This window comes from Channa argus, chromosome 14 (genome assembly GCF_033026475.1).
Source record: "Channa argus isolate prfri chromosome 14, Channa argus male v1.0, whole genome shotgun sequence".
Classification (NCBI taxonomy): Eukaryota; Metazoa; Chordata; class Actinopteri; order Anabantiformes; family Channidae; genus Channa; species Channa argus.
In genome coordinates, this window is record NC_090210.1 from 14784889 (window position 1) to 14800070 (window position 15182).

General features: G+C 37.9%; 1 protein-coding gene across 1 annotated transcript; it reads left to right on the top strand.

The window, feature by feature from the left end:
• The first annotated feature begins 1121 nt into the window (after positions 1-1121).
• ttpa (tocopherol (alpha) transfer protein) lies at positions 1122-10079 on the top strand. Its single transcript, XM_067529362.1, has 5 exons — positions 1122-1401; positions 4368-4521; positions 7170-7363; positions 7638-7748; positions 7902-10079. Exons 1-5 carry the CDS (start codon positions 1222-1224, stop codon positions 8148-8150), a joined length of 888 nt encoding a protein of 295 aa, XP_067385463.1. The 5' UTR covers positions 1122-1221; the 3' UTR covers positions 8151-10079.
• Positions 10080-15182: the final 5103 nt, after the last annotated feature.

The following is a 15182-nucleotide window of genomic DNA, read 5'->3' on the forward strand; positions in this document are numbered from 1 at the left end:
AAGAATCGGGCTGCAACTGAAAAAAGTACAGAAAATAAACTACATCCAAAATACAAATGTGCCCACAAAAGACACGGCTGCAGTATCTGCTGATGTCCAGCAGGTGGAGGTGGACTTTACTGATGTGGCTTCAGAACAGAAATGAAACCATCCAGAAATGACTCAATATTGCACTCAGTGAATATGTGTATTTAATTATATGATATAAATACTACAAAATGATGTACAACCTCATGTTTGGATTATACTGTAATTATAAATTTACTCATTTTTAACTCTGCTCTACTTAAATACTGCTGTTGGGTTGATGCTTTTAATACTTTTCGCTTTAGGTCCAAAAGGCAGAACATAGCTTTTTTTTTCTAGGAAGGAGGAAAACAAGACTAAGTCATCGCATAACTATCACTGTCAAAATATTCTAGTTAGGTAGCCTGTGAAAAGCAGTCTGTCCCTCTGAAATGTAGTGAAGCAGTAGTAGTGGCATAAAAAGACTGGTTCACAATTTTTCAATCTGTCTTGTTGTCAAGTGATAGGCAGGTGCTCATATAAACACTGGAACAGGTTTTACTTGCTGTAAGTATTCCTACTGTTCACACAAGCCACAAACAGATAACTACCCTTAACTCTTATGAAAATCATAGAGGAGATTTGTAGTTATTTTATTTTTTTTTTTTGTATATGTCAGACCAGCAGTTGAACATTTATGGTGCTTTTCTGCTGCATGGTACAGGTTCAATTCGACTTTACCCGTTCCATCAGGATAGTACCAGGTACCAGGTACTATCCACAAATGTGACGTGTAAACAACATCACAGCACGTAAAACCTGTTCGGTGTTCATATGGACTTTTTTTTTTTTTTTTTTAAAGACACACTTTAATAACCGTGAACTTGCCCTTTAATGTGACTACTTCTGTTCAATTCAGGGATACGTTGGTACTCTACTAAAATATTTTGAGAGTTGTAGCTATGAAGTTAAGTAATGGGAACCTGTGCTTTCAATGGCAAAGCTCACTGAGCAAAAGAAGACAAAATTTGGATTTAAAAAGGGGACAACAGTTAAACACTTGAGTTAATTTAAACACACACACACTGTTCCCTCCCATTCTCCTGTCCATCCTGTCCCATTCTCTCCCCCCCCCCAGCAGCAGCAGCAGCAGCAGCAGCAGCAGTAGTCCGCCGCCGCCGGCAGCAGTGAAATGAAAGCGCACCTGAGGGCGACATGAACGGGCCTGAGCTCAGTGAAGTCCCGGACGGCTCGGAGCAGCTCGGTTCGTACGTGAACAGCCTGAGGCGCAGGGCCCTGCAGAGCACCGAGCTGTCCGCTGTCACGACCTTCTCCGATGGCTTTCTCATCAAGTTTCTGCGGGCGAGAGACTTCGACGTGGAGCTCTCTCTGAAGGTACAACAGCCAAATCACTGCAGCGAAGTACAACCAAGTACACAAGCAGCGAGTACTTCTAGTGCGAGAACTTCGAGAACTCAGTGACAGTTTGGAGCCGCTTGTTCCTCGCTATACTAGAGAAGTTTTCTTTTTTCAGAATCACTTTCCTGAAAGTAGGTCACATGGCCCTTCTCCGATTTCTACTGCATGTACTATTACTATCTGGAGTAGCTACAAGTCGTTGGTACTAAAATACTACAGCCTGTAAACTATGGTGGACTAGCATATACAGTACGTCATGTACGTTGTGCCTAATATTTCGGTTGTTTTAACAGTGAACTTTATCTTCCTTTTATCCAATCTATTCAAAAGTATTTCGTAGTTAATTTTGTTATTATAGTAAAATGCAGCTGCAGCTAGTTAGCCAATTTACCCAAGTACTCTAAGGTTTGAATTACATGTACTTTGCTTAGCATTTATACTAAAAGCCACATTATACTTCACTACAAATCCAAGCTCAGTACTGTCCTGTTCAAATTAATGTATAAAAGCTATAGTTAATACTTTACACATTATCATTTACTATACAGTACAAAACTAAAAATCTATGTAATGTTCTATACAAACATAAAATAATTAAACTGTGGTCTACCTTTTTTCTTCACACAAACACGGTGACTATAAAACGTTTTTATCTTTTGGTTTTGTTTTTTACAACACTAAATCATATTAAATTGGCTTGTTTAGGCTGTTCAACAGAAAATGTGTCTTCAAATCAAAGTTTCTGCATTGCAATCTAAATCAATTATATATATTAAACTTATTGATATATAAATATTCATCACTTCAAGTCAATATTTCCTAGTAGTCAATGTAAATGACTAGTTTTGAGTTTTTCAGCTGGAGGCAGGGAAATATTTTAATATAGGGAAGTCAGAGGGAGGTTTGAAAACATTAATATAGATTTACACCCTAAATTAAAGCCATAGAAAGCAATTGTGGTGAAGTCGCCCTTTAATAGGAACTTTTTCCTCTTTGCCACTGTTGATGAAGCCACACAACAGTCATTGTGCGAACAGTCTTTCTCATGTTAGCTGCTGAAGCTTGTAACTCATTTACCTAAGATTAGCTTCTGGAGATATGTTTTCAGTTTGACATAAAAGAGTATTTATCTGTTGATGTCTGTTAATAATTTGACCTTGATTCAATATTTTTAAAAGTAAAAGGTGAAAATGTCTAAGATTTGTGAGGAGACAGTGGGCGAACTTGTCATTGAACTTGGCCATTTCTTTTGTATGGATGGGTCTTGAATAGTTGTCAAATGTGTAATTTAAGACATGTGATCAGTAACCTTGCGTTTGACACTTGTACTGTGTCAGTGTCAGTTTCGGCTGTATTGCTTGAGCCCACATGAGACACTGGTCCACTCAGACCTCCATCTCTATACTGTCTGCATGCCTCTCCTGACTTTTTCGTTTGCTTGCTTCTGTTGCTGTTTTTCACTTCTCGTGCATTTATTTGCTAAGCTGAACAGCCAATCAGAATGGTCTCTCTCATCCACGGGGACCGCTCCCAATTCATCATGCTAAATTAACTGCAAAACTGCCTATATTGGTTTGACTAGCGCCGACGGTGCAGGACACACCTCAAAAACTATGCTGGCAGAAGTGTCCCAGACCTAATGGCATTTTCGCACCTAGCTTGTTTGGGCCCCACCTTGAGAATTTTTGGTTTGATCCAAATCAAAACAGCAGGTGTGAAAGGTGCCTTAGGCTATGGTCCAGACCAAATAACCAGAAGAGGTGTCAGTCACGATCAGACTGAACCATTGTTTAGTTCTGTGTGAAAAAACGTTTCACATGGTTCAGAACTTCAGACCAAGTATGAAAAGATCAGAAAAGAATTAATATCAGGAGAGAGGAAGGAAGGAAATGAGATATTTGATTTCAACTTGAAAGGAAAGGCTGTAGCTCAGTTGGTAAGACAGTTGTTCATGGACCAAAGGGTCAGTGGTTTGACTCCTGGTCCCTTCTGGCTAAATGTTGTCATGTCCTTAGGCAAGACACTGAACCGTAAGTTGCTCCAGATGGGTCAGGACAATACATGTTAACCCAACCCAGTCACATGCTCTCAGATATATTATACAAACTGGAAACCATGTCATAGGATGTCATAAGTTGTTCAGGAGCCATACAGTGCATGAAAAAGGCCTTTAGAAAATTCTTTCTTTACCTTGTCTCTCACAAGTCATCCGGATTTACAAAAGTTCAAATGTCTGATTTGCACTTTTCAGGGACATAAGAGATGTTAAGGTTTCTATGCATTTATCTGTGGATAGGGTTGCTGCCTCCCATTTACTTTCACTGCAGCTGAAGGAAATAATGTACCAAAAGCAAATTTTCATCACAGTTTAGTCATGGAAAACCTCACAGCTTTTTGCCCCTGTATTTCTCTTTGTTCCCCAGTGCTTGTCTGTTCTACCAAATTTACAGGGACTTTGACATACTTTAGAGTATTGGTGCTATATAACTACTATCTTCATGAAGACTGATTTGTGCATTGTGATAAGAGAATTAAACAAGTGACTATATGTAGATTTGTAATTTTGGATGTTTTGAGCTCAATACAGGAGATGTGTTGCTTGTTTTGATTTGAAGGCAGTAGGAACCCTGCCAAGTAGGTCTAAGCTCTGCAGTTCTGATACGCAAACCACTCTGACATTTGACACACTAATACTTGCTTTTACTCAACAGCCTGAGCTTGTTTATGTATTTCCTGTTTGACATTTATGCCCAGGGACATTGACTCTAAAGGGTTAGGCTCAGATAATAGAGTAGATTAAAGAATATAAAACACTTGATCTATGTCAACTCCTGCATCTCACAGCTCACTTCTTTTTTAATGCATTGGTGTTTCAGCTCCAGTAAATTAACATACATTTTCTAACGTCCCTGAACATTACATGTGTCTTGTGCCTTCTGCAGCTCTTACTAAACTATCAGCGGTGGCGGAGGGAAAGTCCTGAGATCAGTAGCTGTCTTTCTCCGTCCTCTGTGCTTGGCCTCCTCAACGCATCGTACCTTGCTGTCCTCCCACAGAGGGACTACACCGGCAGCAGAGTGCTTATCTACAGGATTGGTCAGTTTGTGTTTGTGTGTTGATGGTCATGGAGTACCATTAAACCGTTCTATTTACCCCTAGTGTATTATTCAAAACCCCATTTCCAAAAAAATAGGGTTGTGAAATGTAAATATAATCTGAATGCAGTGACTTGACTGAATCCAAGTCATTTGAAAGTTTTATTTGATTGTAAATGGGTAGAACATCTCATAACTAATGAGGTTAATTGGTAACAGGGCACTGTCGTGATTGTGTGTAAAAGGAGCCTGTCAAAAGTAATGATGAGCTTCATCACTCTGTAAAGGTCTCTGTGGGGAAGTAGTCCAACTCCCTGAGAATAATTTCTCAGTGTAAAATTTCAAAAAATTCAGAGATTTCATACGGTTCATATATTATTCAAAGATACAGAGCTTCAAGAGAAATCTCTCTGTACTCAAGGCACAAGGCTGACGACCACTATTTTATGCTCAAGATCTTGCAGCACTGCATTAAAAAGAGACATGGTGCTGTAGTGAAAATCACTACATGCGCTCAAAAACAACTACAGTAACAAAATGTGTCGTTGATTCCACAAATGTAATTTAAAATTCTACCATGCAAAGAAACAACCATATATAAACAAGATCCCAAAACACTACAGCCTTCTCTGAACCTGAGCTCATTTAAAATAGACTGAGGTGAAGTGGAAAACTCTCCTCTGACCTGACAAGTTGACAAGTCCCCCCGGTTCCCAATCAGGGTGTTGTTAAACGAGATGACGCAACACAGAGGGTAAACATGCCTCTGTTAAAACTTGAAATGTGTTACTGAGGAAAAATTTAAAAGAATGAGCAGTTAGTTGAAAACAAATATAAGTTAGAAGTGATAAACCATTGCATTCTCTTTTTATTTATAGTTTAAACAGTGACTCATGACAACAGTGGTTTTTTTTTTCTAAATGGATTTGTAATTTTTTTCTTTTAATCTGCCACACTGCATCTGCTGTGACTGCTTCACAATAAAAGTAACTCAGCTGCTGAACACTTTTTTGTTTCACCTAAGGCAGCAGCAGCAGTAGGAGGACTTCTTTGCGTTTGCCAGATTTTTCCCTACCATTCTGACACCATGTGAAGATTTCACATTATGTAGTGAAATTTGAAGGTCATTCTAAAATTTGATTTTTATTAACTAGATTAAAATTAAACAAAATGAGTGATCATACAGAAACAATTGGGCAAGAATTCACCTTATTGCAACCTATTATGAATTGTAAGAATGTTGACACAATTGAAATATTAGATATTGTATTCTAGTGTATTTTAGCATTTTTAATCATCTCACAGGGCTGCAATTTTACATCACAATAAAACTATATTCTAGAAGAGCATTTGTATGTTATGAAAATAAGCAATGCAATTTAAGTTGAAATGATCAGCCACAATATTAATACCACCTGGTGGTGTTTATGATTATCAGGTGTCAAAACACACAGAGCATTCAGCTTGCTGTGGCCCACACCAGGAAAAGGCGTCACTGTTTTTTAAAATGGTTTCACACTGTCACTGAAAATAAAGCAGGCATCCACTGATCAGCCGTTGCTGATGATAATGTGGCATGACTTGCAGGCAGTACCAGTTGGTAACATTGATTTAGGGCTGAACCATGTTCAGACATGTTGTTTTCACATTGGTGTCAAAATTCAACACAATCAAGTGTCTAAAACACAAGGCTCAAGTTAATATAAAGGTTTGTTAAAATGCTACATACAAATCAAAAGGCTACTGGGAATTTAGTTTGGCTTAGAGAAAAGCACGATGCCCTTCACCACAGTGACTAAGGTGATACTAATGAAGCAGTGTAGTTTGTGTTCATGCACTTGCTCCATGCAGACTGGGATGTCAGAGCTATGTTGATCCTGCAGAGACTGTACTGAGGAATACATGGGGTAAATGGAACTTGAAAACAAACACTAAATAGCAAGATTGATCTAAAAGTCCCACATTGTTGAGCCTGAACATTTCCATGTATGTACAGAGAGGGATAAGTCCAGTCTTTTCATCTGTGTGTCTTCTGGGCTGCAGGCAGGTGGGGACAGTTGTTGGATGCAGTTGGTTCAGTGGAACAAGAGTTACCTACAGGTTTTATCTACTGGTTCTGTTCACCATCTTACTTTATCTTGTTAGCATGCTCAGACCTTAAACATCTCTTCTCGCAAATGCTTCTTGTGTTCTTGGCATCGCTCTGCCTCTAGTTTCCGTACTGAGCCATTTTGCCTGTTTTGACTCTCTCGCTGAGCTCCCATCATGGAGCAAATAAAGTAGAAGGCAGATTCAGCAGAACAGAAGAGAGCAGATGAGAAAAAGGACACGTGAACACAGCACAGTATAGGTAAGGACAGGAAAAAGTACTAAAAACTGATTACAGGGTTTATAGGATCATCTTGCTTGGGTAAAACTGGTCGCAGTTCTCCTTCTCTCTTCTGTATGTCTATGCAGTCTTCTTCCTGTAGTGGTTGTGGACTCATTTATCCTGCCAGTTGAGGAATCTTCTTCAAAGGCTGTTCACTTTATCTTTCCCTGCTTTTACTTCAAAACATTAAAAAACAGTTAAAATTACTTTATGTAAAGACCAATTGTGGTCTGTGTGAATACACTAAACCGTCTGTCTGTGTGTTTGTCTGTCTGCAGGACAGTGGAACCCCAAAGACTGGTCGGCCATCCAGGTTTTCAGAGTCAGCCTCATGACATCAGAGATCATCTCCACAGAAACAGAGACCCAGAGGCAAGGTGTGAAAACCATCTTTGACCTGCAGGGTTGGACTCTCAGCCATGCCTTGCAGATTACCCCTTCCCTTGCCAGAAAGATATCCTCTGTACTTTCGGTAGGTCTGCCACCAGATCCTGTCCTATAGACCTTAAACAATCATTTGCTTTGGCAGTCAGCATCATATAAGTCTTCATGCTCAGTAACATTTTACCACTATGCAGATGACTTAACAGTTAAAAAAGAATATATCAAAAAATAACTGACTGACTTCATGACAACATCTTATAGCACAGGATGTTTAAGTATAAAGTCACTGTAATGTTCCAGTCATATAAAAGGAACAACTTGCCTAATATATTTATACAGCTGTGTTTGTGTGTGTTTGTCAGGACTCTTTTCCACTTAAAGTCAGAGGAATTCATCTAGTCAATGAGCCATTGTTCTTTAGGCCAGTTTTCGCCATGATACGTCCCTTCCTGCCAGACAAGATCAAACAGAGGGTCAGTGATACGTTTGTTGCTAAGCACAGATCACACTACATCATAAAAATCACCATTTGTGTTGTCACACGTTGGTCAGAGACTTTAATTGACAATACAGTAAAAACGTAATTAAACCTGCTTTTAAAACCACATTTCCTCTCCCCTCTGTAGATCCATATGCATGGTGCTGATTTTCACAGCAGTTTAAGTGGCTTCTTCTCACCAACCATTCTGCCTCCAGCATATGGAGGGGAAGGGCCAGGAATAGAGGAGGCGTGTCAAGATTGGACCAATCACCTGCTTCAGTCGGAAAAGCTCCTGCAGCAGATTGCCGCCCACCCAACTGCTGATATAGCCGTTACACCTAATGGCACTGTTATCTCCGAGGAAGTGGAGACTGAGCAATTCTCAGAGGGATGATGCAGTTTTTAACTGTACAGACTCTCTGGCATTTTGACGGTCTTTAAAACACTAATGGCAAGTACAGCTGAAAGGACCTGTTCATACATCACATTTATTTTGAGTTTACATGGGTTTGCCCATTAGCTACATTGTCATATTATTGACTTCACTTGTTGTGCAAAAATCTCAGTCTGTCAAAAGACATAATCAGTCAGATGCAGTTATTTGACCAAAAATATTTTTCGAATGAAGAAAAACGTCCCAGTGGAGTGATGTGTCTGACCTTCGGGGGCGGCTGTAGCTCAGTTGGTAGGGTAGCCAGGAACCACAGGGTCATGGGTTTGTCATCCCGGTTCCCCTGGCCACAAGCCAAAGTGTCCCTGGGCAAGACACTGAAACCCCTAAATTATTCTTAGGGTCTGCTGCTTAGTTGTAAGTCACTTTAGGTGAAAAGCATCTGGTAAATGAGGAATTGTAATTGTGGTCTTTTTTTGGACAACAATAATCCAGGTAGCCTTACTGATGGAGACTGAGGACGAGTAGAGGAACATTTTTGTGCCTGTAAAAAACACCTTTAAAACCAATCATAGAGGCCTTATACACATTTTAGATAAATTTTTGAAGACATCATCTCAGATTTCTTTGGAGACAAATGTGCTCTTCTGAATCAAAGTAACCTTCTGGGCAACCAGGGGTATACAACACTTAAAAACAGGGCCCATTGATTATTGTTGCCTATCCGCTTCACTAAATCCAGGGCTTTGTTTTTTTTCTGCCTTTTCTACAAGTTCAGCCTTTATCTATTCATATAAATGGATAATATTTAATTTAACATTATCCAGAAGAGTTACTGACATTACTGTCATTTGGTTTGGCCACTGCAGGTTTACTGAGTAAAGTTATGTTGTTTTAGGTTTGTACCATTCATCACATGCTGTATTCTTAGAATCTCTTGATCATGAGCAATGTGTTGGAGAACTCTGATTGAAGTGGTGTGGAGTTGAGACTGCATCTAAAGACAGAACAGTACTGTATCATCTCCACATGGAAACTATATTTACTAAACCGAGGTCTCGTAGTTTTACAGACATTTTACTGTATGGTCCCATCAAGCCATGTGCTCCTCAGGGATCTCTAGTTGTTTGTACAGACATTAATAACTAACAAATGATGCTCCTCCCAAGTGAGTATTTGCTAAATACTTTTTCTAATCAGCTGAACAAACCAATCAATCCAGGCTTCTAGTTGTTCACAGATTGATAGCTGTGGTGCTTATTTTAACAGTTTATTATTTTTTCATTATTTTATATAATTTATGGTCGAAATTATGCTTTAAATGAAGACTTTTATAAGTGAAGTACTGTGATTAGTTGCACCTTTAACTATTTGGACCAATATTATGCACAAATCCCATATACCCAGGTATTGTAAAAATGTGAATTAACTGTACGCACTACATTTATTAATATTTTCATTAATTGCTGCATCTTTGTCAGTGTGTTTATTTACATGTTTATTTTTTTTAAACTGGAAAGATCTTAATTTTTGAAGCAAAGATCCAGCCCCTATATTCTTGTATGTCTGCTAATCTTTTGCACACAAATGGGTCATTGAATAAAGGGCTCACAATGTTGGTAACAAATTCTGTGTTGATGGGTTGTGTCTGTGCGTGTGCACCTCAGTTATAATACACCCCATTCCAGTCTTTCAGAAGGAAGGAATCAATTGATCAGTTCCTAAACACAGTGTTATTAAAAGAAGAGGTGATGAAAACGGTGGTAAATATTCCTCTGTCACAACTTGTTTTGTCTTACTGAGGTCAAAGTGAATAAAGTTGCAGATATTTCTCGCCAACCAATTAAAGCTCTCAGTTTCAGCATTTCATATGCTGTGTTTGTATTGTCTGCAGTCAAAAATAAATCAAATTCTCTTTTTATTTACATTTTACACTGTCACCTTTTCTCGAAATGGAGTTTTGTACATTCTTAATTTATTTGCTGTCATGACCTTTTGTGTTTTCTTGCAGTCTTCCAGTCTACCCTCCTGTCTCTTTCTCTGTTTGTCTGCAGCTACTGTGCAGACCTTTGACCAGAGTTAGCAGCTCAGTAAACATGTCTATCAGCTCCGCACAGTCTGGTCAACACTATTGACTCTGCAAAATGCAACAGCCCAAATTCTGAGATCAGTGAAAGTGCAACCATGTCTTCTTTGGACAGACTGAAAGCCATGTAATTAACATCTTTCAGGTTACCGTGACCTCTCTGCTCTGAAACCCTGCTGAAATTAAGATTTGCAGATTGAAGTTGGTCTGTAATATAACATATCCATCCATTAACCCAGGTGGGATTTATGTTGGTGAATCAGCTGTACTGAATGATTAGTTTGTAAAATGTAAAACTACAAATAACATATATTGATAGAGGCTGAGCATAAGGTCAGTGGTGTAACTGAATACATTTACTTAATTCCTTCTAGTTCTGAGTTCTTTCTACTTTAGTATCATCTAATACTTTATACATTTGATCTCACTGTATTTCAGAGTCATTTTTTAGTTTTAATGCACTACATTTACTTTAATTGAGAACTATATTGTTACTAGTAGTTACTTTTTAGATTAATAGTAAATATAAATAAATAGTAAAGAAAAATGTGTAAAATTGTAAAATGAGCTCCTTTGTTACCAGCTTTAACCTCAATAATTATAATCCAGTAGTATCATATTCACTAATGTTAAACGAGCCATTGTTCATAAAAAGTACTTTTACTTTAATACTTCAAGTGTTATTTGAGGTAAAACGTGTGTACTTTTACTTGTAAGAGAATATTTTTGCAATGTGGTTTTGCTACTTTTACTTAAGTAACTGATCTGGGTTTTTCTTTACCAATGACACTTTAATAAAAAAAAATACTCTTAACTACTTTGAAACTTCTCTCAACTCATTCAGACTTTTGTGTTACTCACAGACATGGTGATTTAAACTTTCCCAGACTTTCTAAACTTATTCAGGAATCTCTTTTTTTGTTGACTACCTGTCAACAGACTGGGAACCGTGCATCTTCAGCTGTCAACTGCACAAACCCATCTTCCATCATCTCTACAGACACTAACTTCCCCTTAATGTGATATTGCAGTAGTGCAACATGAAATTACACCACCTGAAGTAGGTGAAATGCAACTTTTCAATGTTTGGACAGCCCCAGAGGACAACAGTTAATCATTATATGTAGCTAGAAAACATGCTGAAAAGATGCATGTTTCTCTTTGGTTCTTTACCGACGGTAGAATGATTGCATTATTATTATTATTACATCGTAAGACATTACAATAATCATTACTATAGTATAATAATAATCCAAGAGATCCACACCACATCATATCACATTTTCACAATCGTGTTTGACAAACTCATATACACATGCATGTGATTTTTAATGAGAGATCACTGTACATGGTGATTAAGCACATGGAATTTTCCAGTATTTCACATGTGAAATGAAATGTTGCTTATAAAAACAATTTCGCATTCAAAAATCAATGTGATTCCTTAGACACACATATTATTTCATGTATGTTGTGTATATGTGAGATGTTAAATTATGTCTATTATTACCAAAAATCAAGAGTGCTTGTCACCTCTTTGTCTTAATTTGAGGAAAAACTGACACGCTAAAAGACACAGAGCGCTCTCACGGAGCGTCCTTTGATGCATAACATGAATCACCTACTGTGTATACACACACATGATTCAGTCAATAACTTTAGCATTTAGCAGTGACACAAGTAAAAGCATGGAGGAGCGAGTTTTTAAAAAAATGTAGATTTACTTTAAAATTCAGACAGAAAACAGACGATTAATATATTCCACGCTAAGCTTATTTAAAATATAGTCTTAGTAATTTAGTATAGTTCACAGTGCTATTTTGATTTGGTCAGTCTGTTACTTTTGAGATGTTTTATGAGTTTCAAATTATTTACAGTATCCAAAACTGAATCTCCAAATAGAACATTTAAAAAATCACTAAATCTGTTTTTTCTGTCTCTTGAAGCTTGAATTACATCCATCCAACAGACTACTAGGCTGGTAGACCTGCTGACTGAAGTCCTGCACTGCACGGATCTCACATTCTGTGATGCATCAACAGCCAAGGTTCCCTTAACCCTCTTTATAACTAACGGAGAAATCTGTATCGAGAGAGCAGACACACTTGATGATGGTGGGGGAACAGCTACAGGCTACATAAACGGTGAGGATAATATGGCTAAACTAGGTCAGGGAAATCCAGGTCATTCTGAAAGAGCTGATGACTTGCAGGATCTGCCAGCAGGGTGCAGAAGAGAGCTGCTGGAGACACTGAAAGGCTCACTATCTGATATTCTTTTTTATAAATACAGTTTAATTTTTATTTTTTATTTTTTTTTGGTAATTGAATTCTTCTCTGTAGAGATACCTGTCAATCAGTCCAGAAAATCTGTGAGAATGGACTGTTAAAAACAGAATAAGAAAAATGGTATTACTTAATCTGTTAGATAGTATGTGTATCTGAAAGTAAAACATAAAAACAGTAGCAGTATAGTAATTGTACAACTGGGCAAAACCTTTTGTTTCAGCTACATATTGAAAGCTGCTTGCTATGTTTCAACCTTGCAAGAGCCTTAGCAGGACAGGTGAATGCGTTTTCTGTCAAAGCTCAAATGTTCCAATTGATAATAGTCAAAAAGACCTCCTGCTAAACTTAATTGTCTTTAGTTGTATAAATGCAAACAAAATAGCCCACTGACATATCAGTGCATGGGGAAAGCCATTCTCTCCTGGGAGTGTCCCTGTCATGGCAAACTGTAGTGTTTTATTGTCACCATACACTACAAACTCTTCTCCACCACTCCACATACAGTGAAAAGTTCTCACTCTGCCCCTGTGCTCTCTGGACACTACACCCAACCCCCGTCTATAACTTAACAGATAGTGAGTCCATAAGGTGATGGGCATGTGCTGCTTTTATTCTGCCTGTCAGATCTGGGCCACACAACACAACAAGGGGCAAGCAGCAAGAAAGGGTGATTAAGAAAACATTTAGGGCATTTAGGACTTCTGTTTTATTTTTGGCCGACTCTTGACCACTTGATTTAACTACCTCATGTAAAGAATTGTGGTCATTGTATGTGTGACGCTTGGGGGCAGTTTACTAGGAAGCTTCCATTCATATGTACACTGGCACATGGACAATGACTTTATTCATGCACCTTCATATTGCAATATGAGAGCATCAACTTACACCCTGTATTAAAATAAAACTTGTGTCATAGCTATTATTGCTATGATGATGGTATTCACAGGGGTGAATTACTGGCCTAGTGGGCTCAGGCTCAGGTTGCGGTGGGGGGGGGCATCTGATGCTAATATTTTTTCGTCCGAAAGAGCTTGGCTAAAAGACACTAAATGACCACAAAGAAATGCAAAACAAAACCCGCAGAATTACCTCAAAAAAGTCAGACACATTATGACCATTATGTTAAGCAGACATAAATTGTTCACAAACAAGTAAATATGTCATAACATTAAGAAAAAAAAAAGGTCATACAAAATAACCAAAACAGATACTACACATTTAAAAATAGGCACACAATATCCCAAAAAAGCCAAAAAAATAAATAAAATGACTAAATACAGACACTAATGACAAAAGGCAGTCACAAATCAATAAAAACAAACACCAAAAAGCGCAAAAACAAAGTATGGGTGGGTTTTTGTAACTCCCAAATCCAACATGTACATGGAAACATTGGGAGGTTTGTTTTCACCATTAGAGAGTTTGTTTGTGGGTGATATATGACCCACACCCACCATTCAAATTCCATTCAGGTGATTAGATCACTATTCCATACATGGACTGAGTCAATTAAAAGCTTATCTCAATGACACAACTATTGTTTTCAGAGTATACCCCCAACTACACACTCACACACACACTGGGACTGTGTTGACTCTGAGCTGCTGACCAAATGTATTTGTGAGATAACCAAATGGCCAGTACTGCACAGAAAGGTGTGTGGGTAGTAGCGCAGGTTAGATTTGTAACAGCAGAGTGTTAAGTGTGTGAATTTTCCAAACTAAACACCTTCCATACAATGCAACTATAGCATCAGACACAAAGTAAAGTTGTCATTGGTCACCTGCATGTTTATTTTTGTTTGTTTTTCCCTCTACTGTTTGATAGATACCAAATGGTTCTGTAAGGAACCTTACATGGTAAATAGGTTTCCACCAACTTTATCTGCATTTTACAAGTGAACTCACAAGTTGGTGCGATCTCATTTAAAGTAGTGGATTAGATCAGGGATACACCACCAGTACAGATACTGTCAGATTTTATCTGGTGCAATAAATAAGGTTAGGAAAGGATACGTTAATAAGTTAAAGATATAAGATATTAATAAGTTAAAACTGGCAGCCTCCAGCATGCCAGTCGAAAATCAAGTATTTTGTACTTAGAAATGTGACTTGGTCAAAGAAATGCAGCGGATTGGGGGAACCAGTTAAGCCTGATCTTTAACAGACAATGGATTTTGGATTGTTTGTGATTTGTTATGTTTAAAATGTAGCTGTTGAACCCATATTCATATTATCTGGATTTGTGCAATGCAGACACAAAATAGACACTACAAAATGTCACACAATTCCATGGCTTTATGAATATATAGCAGTATGTGCAGCAGCAGTTTTGTCTAATAGGCCTTTCCTTATGATGCAATGAAACATGTAAAAAGTACAATTTATATAAGAAAGGAGTCTGGTATTAAAATAAAGAAATTCTTATTTTCCAGTATGGAAACACTTTATCTATATTTACAGAGAGTAAAAACCACGTGTTGGTTGCTGGTGTATATTAAAAGATGGGATTACAGCCACGTAGGTCGTAAATACACGATAACAACTATTATAGGCTATTCTAGTTCACTACAGCATCTTAAAAATAAAATTTTAAATGTTTTCGTGTATTTCGTGCAACCTATTTTTACTGATTTATATACTGTTTGAAGAAAGAAAATCG